Source organism: Haemaphysalis longicornis, unplaced genomic scaffold (assembly GCF_048455015.1).
Source record: "Haemaphysalis longicornis isolate Haplotype H1 unplaced genomic scaffold, Haemaphysalis longicornis Haplotype H1 scaffold_3, whole genome shotgun sequence".
Taxonomy (NCBI): domain Eukaryota; kingdom Metazoa; phylum Arthropoda; class Arachnida; order Ixodida; family Ixodidae; genus Haemaphysalis; species Haemaphysalis longicornis.
This window is the reverse complement of record NW_027526335.1, coordinates 172,062,578-172,071,549: the sequence shown is the minus strand read 5'-3', so window position 1 is coordinate 172,071,549 and position 8,972 is coordinate 172,062,578. Positions and strand designations below refer to the sequence as shown.

At 46.9% G+C, this 8,972-nt stretch overlaps 1 protein-coding gene and 2 non-coding genes across 3 annotated transcripts; all 3 read right to left on the bottom strand.

Annotated features, from left to right (window-relative positions):
- Positions 1-605: 605 nt before the first annotated feature.
- Trnav-aac (transfer RNA valine (anticodon AAC)) lies at positions 606-678 on the bottom strand. Its single transcript has one exon. It is a non-coding gene; the product is annotated as a tRNA-Val (tRNA).
- Positions 679-1,198: 520 nt separating this feature from the next.
- Trnav-aac (transfer RNA valine (anticodon AAC)) lies at positions 1,199-1,271 on the bottom strand. Its single transcript has one exon. It is a non-coding gene; the product is annotated as a tRNA-Val (tRNA).
- Positions 1,272-4,972: 3,701 nt separating this feature from the next.
- Positions 4,973-7,039, bottom strand: LOC144175783 (uncharacterized). The gene is made up of 2 exons (XM_077704795.1): positions 6,909-7,039; positions 4,973-5,329 (listed from the first exon to the last, which is right to left on the bottom strand). The coding sequence occupies exon 2, from the start codon at positions 5,322-5,324 to the stop codon at positions 5,097-5,099; it is 228 nt and encodes a 75-aa protein (XP_077560921.1). The 5' UTR covers positions 5,325-5,329; positions 6,909-7,039; the 3' UTR covers positions 4,973-5,096.
- Between the last annotated feature and the right edge of the window lie 1,933 nt (positions 7,040-8,972).

The following is an 8,972-nucleotide window of genomic DNA, read 5'->3' as shown; positions in this document are numbered from 1 at the left end:
TCGAAATTTAGAGCACACGTTGAAGTCATTCATATTGAGGTTCATGTTGACTTCATGACGTTGCGCCACCTTACTTGAGGCCAGGGTAAAGAATGCAATCATGTATCACACTGGTAATTTTTTCGTATCTCATCCGCAAATGCATGACGCAAAGAAGCAATGAAAGTCGATAAGTGGTTTACTTTATAGTTGAATGCTTTCGCACGCTGCGAGATGTTGGGACAATGAGGACGCAACACTTTTTTTGTAATATATAATGTACTTAAAATAAATAGTTGCTAATTATTACTGAAGCAAAATACTAAGGTGCACCTTTTTCCATGTCCTAACCACTTCCGCAAGGCTTACTGAATTGCCTGAAATGAACCTTCTATCAGGCGAGAACATTTCAGTTGACCGGTTCACGTTTTATTTAGTTAATATGTAGAATATTCAGATCAAGGCAATGAGATGTGAAGAAATTTATATAATGAGGTATGAATCAGTATTTTGGAGACCTTCGTTAAGTTTAACATCCTTACCATATTTTTAAAACAAGTTTGATTCATTTCTATACAGTTGCGTGAGGCCTCAATCACGGCCCAAACAACCACAAAAGTGAATATTGTGCCTGCCAAGGATCGAACCTGGGACCTTCCGCGTGTTAGGCGGATATGATAACCACTACACCACAAGCACCGCTGCTGTTAGGATTAAAAACGCGGCTTTGCGGAACGCACACATTTGCACTGATCCACTTCGGTACCGGTTATAGCGTTATTAGTCACCGTTGCACGTTTTGCCACTGTTGTGATCGGGAATGCGTACCTTTTATAGAAAGCCTTTACCCTTCCAGGTTTCCTTATTGGACATCACCTGGGGTAAGGAAAGGGGAGGCCAGCCAGGTGCCTTTGCCGTCAATTACAGTCGTATTCTTATAGTGAGTTAGGAGCTACGAGAACGCAACATTTAAACAATGGGTAGAAAACAAAGTATGACTTGGAAGAGAGGGGGCGACCTAAACTCTGAGGTGTTCCACAGCGTTACGGTCACCGAATCTTAAACCGCCTTCAGCCGAAATGAAAAAGTGGAGTATACGGAGGTCGCGGAAACTGTTGAACGAACGTGGCCGTGCGGCCGTAATATTTCACTGTTCATAGTGCTGTAAAGTTCATTTTGGCGTCCTTACACCCTTTGAAAGCAAAAGAAAAAATATGCATGTGCCTGCCAGGGATCGAACCTGGGACCTTCCGCGTGTTAGGCGGATGTGATAACCACTACACCACAAGCACAGCTGCCCAGGCTTTTTAAGAAACAGCCTCCGTCGACGGAACGATATCGCGGTGGCATACTTTCGTAACCGGTTGCGCCTTTCCCTCCATACGCGGAGCTTGTCGCAATGGTCGAGCTCTGAAACGCGAAACGGGACTGCGTAAGACAGGGATGAGAGACGGCGGTCAACAGCCCAACATATCACTGCTAGCCAGTTCTTGATCTCGAAGGTCACAAGCTGCGTAAGAATCCGGACGAAGTCTGTTACTTTACCTTGAAGAATCAGCTATCGCCAGCGGCTTTTAATTTACTGCTCAACTTCTTCTTGGCAGGCTATATTAACAAGGTTTTCTTAATGCGGTTATCTCGAACTGATGCTTAGACCAATAGCCGTTACCATTTTCTCAATAGGTGCTTTCCCAGAAGCACACTTGAATTCAATAAACCTTCGCTGCATTTGGCGGGTGAGCCCACAATATTCAGCTGACCAATTGCTTAGCTCTATTGAGCTTCTTTTGCAGTTCAGACAGATATATATGGAGAAGACAGGGGTGACATAGCTGTCATTAGAGCTACCCAGGAGCCCACGTGCCGCCGCATCGCTCCTGTTGCTGAGCAGCTTGTAGGTATTGCGTCCGTTCCCGGTGCGCTCTTCTTATTACTTTCGGGCTGTTAACAACTTCGTGATGGTGAACGGTTCGTCCAAATCCGGATTTTCCGGTCCCCCGTACTCCTCTGGTATTGGAAATCGTCCTCGCATTCTCTTGAGGTATTTCGCCTTAAGTTCTTCAATGAGACTTTGGCCGTTGCCGTCGTAAGCGTTCAGAACTTTGTTGAGGTTGCGATTGGTTGTGGTCTTGCTGCTCAGCGGGTCGATCAGGTGCCTGATGAGACCTGAGAAGAAGGTTCCACCACGTCTGGTGCCTGCGTGCAGTAACCTTTACTGAAGGCTCAGTAAAAGGTGTTTCTTTCTCTCATTTGACTTACCACCGGTGCGTCTTCATAAAGCCTAAGGTCAAATAGCTAGCAATCGTGCTACAATACCAGTTTGCATTTTTCTTTTATCTATCCAGAGATACGCAATATGTATGGCATTTTTTTAAATGGTGGCGATACGACGCTCTGTAAGGTGGGTCTCTTTTTAGCCGCTTTCTTTTCACCGTGTGATGTTGCATATGCATGGATTGAGCTTCCTTAATTACGTAGCATAGGCGAAAGATGGTGAAGGACACAGCCTTTTTAAGCCTGTGTTGAAAAACCATGCGGGTTTTCAGCCTCTTCAGGGCTCACTACTGAAAAGTTTACGAATTCAGAGATCCAAGCCACTGTTGTCATAAGTTATAGTTGACGAAGTCCCTATTTAAGATTTTGTTCAGTCAGCCCAACTGCAAAGCCCGACCTCATCCGTGTCTGGCAGCGTCAATGTGCCTCGTTTTGGTGATTTGCTGTGTGCATTGATAAGCTCGTAGCCAATAATTTGATCTCCTTACAGTGGGATTACAGTTGGTTTGGCGCTGATGCACGGCCGGTTACTTACAGAATACCCCCACCCCCTACCTTTCCAGAGCAAGCAGGCAAAATGCTTAAAACATGGCAGACAGTGCGGTTTCTCTGTGCCTTGTGGACCATGCTTCTTGAATCGAGACGTCTAAAATTGATTGGTTGCTGTCCGACAATTACATTTCAGAAGCAATAACAAAATAATGACGTGACGCGGAACTCTTGTTATTGCAGCGGGGGCTGAAACAGAAGCACGCCGACGCGAAACGTACTCTGATAGGCGACAAAAAAAAGGTCTTAGAGGGCTAACTATTGTCCACGGCTTACGTGGCGTAGACGTGACTACGAGTAAATCCACATAGGCCAAACCCTGACTAGCGAAAACAGCCTTTATTCAATAGCATCTCCTGACACTAATACTGCTCGCTGCCGGCAGTGGGTTGGCGCGGTCAGCTCTATACATTGCTGCAATACTTTGTTCCTTGCCGCTTGTTTTGAGCCGTCCTCTCAGCTACAATGTTTTGTAGCATATTTTATGCTCAGAAATACCACACGTGTTTCTACCATATATGGTATGAGAGTGCCCACACACCCCGTCCCTAACACAATCCACGCGCAGTGGGCGGGTCGGTTGGCCAGCTCCGACCGTGCATCCCAGCGTCGGCTGGTGGTGAGGACCCGGTTGGCCGCTGAAGCTGCGGGCTTGCTCGACTATTAGGCCCCTCGCCGGGCGCTTGCCCCAAATAAATGTTTCTACTCTCTTTCTCTCGTTCTCTCTGCATAACTATCTCGCTCTTTCTTTCTCTCTCTCTCACTTTCATTTATGTGTCTGCCTCTACTCAACACTCACATCCCCATGTTTAGAACCTGCCCTACTCCCAATGGTTCTTACTCCAAATATGTGTGCACTGGTTGATCTCAGATCCAGGTAGCAAGAAATATATGAATAATAAAAGAAAGTGCAACTAAAAAAACCGTTTAAGTAAATACGTATAGTGGACATCCCCTTTCCTTTTGGGAAGTAGAAATATTGTACAGCATAGCCGTGCCGGCAAAGAGCAGACTACACAATAAATGTGGTCGCAAAAGGCCGATTCGCACGGCAGACGAAATCACTGATTCGGACCCAGGAATGCGTACTCCGTGTTATGACGTCACCGAATCGTGACCCCAGTGAACGGACCGCGGACGATGCGGGCTCACAATGCGAGGCTCTACTTCCCTTCGCAATTATGGCGGGGTAATACAGCAAAATACTGCGCTTTGACGCAGTCTGGCAACCATGCCTCTCTTCTGCTCGGAGCAGCGGGGGGCGTATCGAGGTCGCAACTTGATCGAGATCGCGTGCAAGTTTCAGCGTGATTCCACGGCAGTACAGGGCTTTCCATCAAGGGGCATTGGTCTTGTCAGCCACAAGCACGAGTGGGCGACACACTGATCGCAGCATTCGTCAGGAGCCCGCAAGAATGTCGTGAGCTACGCCGGGGAGCCGAGAAAGGTGGAGAGGTTGAAGCGACAAAAAACGCAGCAGTAGTTCCAGAAACGTAGGACCATAAAATGTGGGCGCTACATCTTCCCTGTATATATATTCGTTTTCACTCAGCACGTACGTGATCTTAGGCGTCTCATTTTGTGGCCAACGCTATGGCTATCGCAACGCAACGACGCTTGATGTCAGCGTCCATCTGTGCCGCTTCCATCAACCACTCGAACCGGTTGCGCTTTTCGCCGCGCAGAGACGGTCCACGCGTCGAGAGTGAGCTCTGTCCGTTTGCGCTGTCGTCTGCTCGTTTTATCCTTGGTGTGAATGCTTGTTTCCGCCGGGCAATCGGCTGACGTCACGCGACGTCACCGGTCTGGCTGCGGACATGTCCGTCGTGTGAATCCACCATAAGGTGTTTTACTTCTGAGCCCTAGGACGCGTATTGGATTCCTGGCCGCAGCGGCAACTTTTCATGTAGAGGCGAAAAGCCAAAGCTCCAGTGTGTTGAGATCTTGGGACACGTCAGATATCACAATGTGGTCACAAATAATCTGCAGTCTCCCAGTACTATGAGCCACATATCCTAGATGTACCTTCGGCGCGTAAAATGACCGTAATAAAAAAATGCCCCTTTAACTTAAAACTGGTTAGGTGCTTTAGACAACAAACTACTCGGGGCAGTCGTATTTGTGAATACCATGTGCAGAACCCCTAGACAACAAGCCACGACCATTGCAGTTGGGCTCGCGAATTAATTTATTGGATGGAAAATCATGTCGGTGGGTTGATCAGATGCGTTGAAACAGGGCGTGAAGTGTCCGTCTGGTGTAGTGACGGGTAATGACAATCTCTTCAGCTTCGTTTAGCCGTAAAAGCCACGTCCGTAGCCTCCATAGCCACCGAAACCACGGCCGTAGCCTCCGTAGCCTCCGAAGCCGCGTCCGTAGCCTCCATAGCCACCATATCCCCGGCCGTAGCCTCCGTATCCGCGTCCGAATCCTCCGTAGCCGAACTGGGCGGCTGCCAGGCTGCACAGGGCGGCCAGCACCACGAGGGCGACGAGGAGGGACTTGCTGCTCACGGCGATCATGTTGGCTGCAGGACCAGTGCAAAACATAATAGTAATAAATCACATAAAAAACGTGCGCAAATTTCTTCCGTGTTTGAGCAATTAGGGCGCAAATGTACAACTTGACTTCGGTCGAATTGCGACGCTGTGCGTTTACTGAGTCCTTAGTGCCCGCATTACGGGGATGGCTTAGATTTTCCTTTCCTAAGATGTAAGTGGGCCATATCTGCGTACACAATCTACGCCTCAGCTCAGGCCGTGGGAATATCTTAGCTACTGGGATCATATCATCGGTACCATATGAAACACATGAGGTTTACGTTTTGATGCACATAATCATAAAACAGGTGTATTGTTAAAACGACTTTCGTCCCCACCAATTCCCGCTTCTTACAACAAACGGTATGGCAAACTTTTTAAGTAATGAAGCGATATTTAAGGCTGGATGCAAACCATTGAGTAAAACAATACTTGAGGCACACTGGTATTCTTCACCACCGCCGTATGGAAACGCCAGCCACAGTTTATGTTCGCAATGGTGGCAGCGGAAAGGCAATTGCTATACCAAATATCTCTTAGAATCACTATACACTCGAACATCCTACCGCATTTCTGAAATTGCACTCACTGCGTGGACCACAGATTTCAAAATCGGCTGAAAAGGCAACTGTGCCAGTGTAGCACACGCCGTTACCGACAGTTTATAAACTGCAATGCCGATTAGATCCTTTCGAACTAAAAAATGTCTTTGGCAGCAAAATTAACTTGGCTGTTCTCAAAACACGGATGAACAAGTAGCCCAGAGTTGGTGTCGCAGTAAAATAATGTGACAAACCTAAGTTACGTACTTTACATAAAAAGCCTAGCTCCTTTAATGCCCTAGGTTTTTTTTTCGTGTTGTAGGCTTTCATTTCATGTCCATCCTTTTCTGTCCGCTTTTTACGTCTCGCATACAATAAATCAATTACAGGATGACGATTTCTTTCCCAGCAGCCGAAAATGATTAAGAAGTGTCTATTTGAACATTTCTAATAACCGGCTTTCCCTTTCCTTACACTGTCTTTTTTTCTCCTGTTTCGTTTTGGTTTAACGGCGAAGGGACTGGCCTACATGCTCCCAACTGCCGAGCACTGGCCCATATGCTTTCTGCGGTTTCTGCAGGTTCTGAAATGTTCATTTTATCCTTCAAATAAACAAATATTATAAATATATTACAATTCATTGAATGATTGAATAATTGTTTTATTGATTGATATTATTATTATCTTGAGTTGATTTCTTGGCTCCTTCACTACTAATATATATCTCTCTCTGCTGCTAAGCTAACAACGAAGTGACCTAACTGACGGAACATGTTCTTTGGTACCGGGAGCTCACACATTTTAAGATAAGCATCTATATGAAAAAAAAAGATGTTTCAACAACATCTGCCACAAACGTGTGATAACGATATCCTTCTCGCGATCAAAGGATATATAGAACATACGTCTGTAATGTGTGCACAGGAATTTCTCAATGCGGCAGCAAAAGTGGCAAAAAAGGGGCCATCCTTCGTGGCGGCAAAGTTAACACTCCCAGCCACGCAAGCAACTCCAAAAAACTCACCAGTTGTAGCTCGGATGAAGCTCAAGGTACTGGGAGAAGTGGTCAGTGTGTGTGTCGAGCACGGATGCGTCGGGGTTTATATACTGCAACCGCGAGACACGTGCTGTTGCGGTCATACGCTCCTTTCAACGTCGATCGTTAGTGCGAAGGTCGGGCTACCGGGAAAGCCCGACGCACGCTGGCGCGTGTCATTCCTGTAACTCACCGGGGGAGGAAGAGTGTGAGAAAGTAGGAGTGGCTGTGGATCCTTCTCACTACGTAGAGCTTTCATATGGAGTTTCCAGGGCATCTAAGGTCCGATGCGGCTAATACTGATACGCTGCTCGTTCCGTTGCTCCACCGTAGAACTGTCTTTGTCTCGCTGATACAATTAATGTACAATGAGTTCTTCAAGCAATAATTTTGTGTTGCCTGTGTTATAGTCAATTAACTGTGATAGTGTAGGGCAGCGCAGTGAACGAGACGAAGCGGAGACGAGACAAACATAAGCGCTTGTGTTTGTATCCTCTCCGCTTCGACTTGTTTTTTGCGGTACTCCCTACTCTCAAAGTTATGTACCAACCGGCTCAAGCTTTAACTCTTCTGAGTCAATTCACTTTGTGATTGCGACGGTGTAATCAATAGTTGGACGCATTTCAGACGCGGACTTTTGGCAGCTTGAGGAACTGACTAATTGTTGTAAGCGAGTGTGTCGCGGAAATTTTGCAACGTGGCCGAACGGGAGCAACTTAAAACGATTTCCGCAAGCATACATATTTTAGTGTCTGTGTAATAGTCAATTAAGTTTGTGGCCGCGAAACCAATAGTTGTAACAGCGTAATCAATAGTTGGACGCATTTCAGATGCTATCTTTTGGCAGCTTGAAGAACTGACTAATTGTTGTAAGCGAATGTGGTTCGGAACTTTTCAACGTGGGCGAACGGGAGGAGGCCCATCTCCGCCCTCGTCGTCCTTATTAAAATGCCGATATTGTTACGTAATGCGGCTGCCCCACTACTACCATCTCGTAGCAATATTAGCGTAACGCGCAGCAAGGGACAAAAGAGCGCAGCGAAAAAACAGAGAAACGCAAGCAGCTCTCCGACAAAACAGTGGGCAGCAAAATATCACGCTGTTAGAGCGGAGCACTGAAAAACACCCTGGGCCGCGGCGGTTTGTGGTAGGCTTTATTGGTGGCTGGGAAATCATACCTGCGCGCTACATACCACCTACAGCCTAGACAACAAGAAATAGCTTCAATGTCTTGCGTGTAGCACTTTTACTATTTCAGCACCGAGGAATTAGCGCAGACGGAATAAAACATTTTACTTGAATCTCCGTAACTAACTCTGAGAATGGTTTATTGATACGTCTACAAGAATTTCGACAACCCATTTTGTGCTTCAAGGGACCTTAAAGGGTGGAAGCATGTTAGCCTGTATCGATGGAGCACGGTGCAGAAAATCTGAGTAAACCGTTCTGGCCACTAGCCGCTGATTAATAAGGCAAAAAATTCAACAAAGCATGAAAACAGGTGCCGGCGCCCTGCGCGCTTTTGGGTACCACATTTTTTTATGTGACGAAGGTTTCAAACGGCCGGAGCGAGAAACATCTATTAATGTTTTCCTCAAAGAAACGGTTCCTAAGCGGTTCAGAACGGGAAATAAATGTAAATCCAAAATATCCGCACGGTTTTCTAATTTCAAAAACACAGTTCTATACATTGCGAGAAAGGCAGCTCCCTTTACGCTTCATAGTCGGTCGTCCTGATTTCAGTTTGGCTTTGGAAAAGCATTGGTGCAATATTAGCGATGTCAAAAACCTACCACGCTGTGCGCCCGAGCTTCTGCAAGTAATAACACCTGCCGGAAACGGCAAAACGAACAAGATCAACTGCTGGTGATTAAGGGACCCGCCTGCGCTACTAATCCGAATCCGCGCTTGGATGTTGCTGCCGGTAAAGCATGTGGACGGTACCGCCCGGCGGCAGCGCATGGCCACGATGGGAGCAGCGAGTGGTAGAGGACTTCAACAGGACCCCTGGCCGGCTTGGATTAACAAGCACATGTGGGGAGGGCGCGCGGT

Bases quoted from the DNA above. Each gene is read 5' to 3' on its own strand.
- LOC144175783 (XM_077704795.1), bottom strand. From the start codon at position 5,324: ATGATCGCCGTGAGCAGCAAGTCCCTCCTCGTCGCCCTCGTGGTGCTG.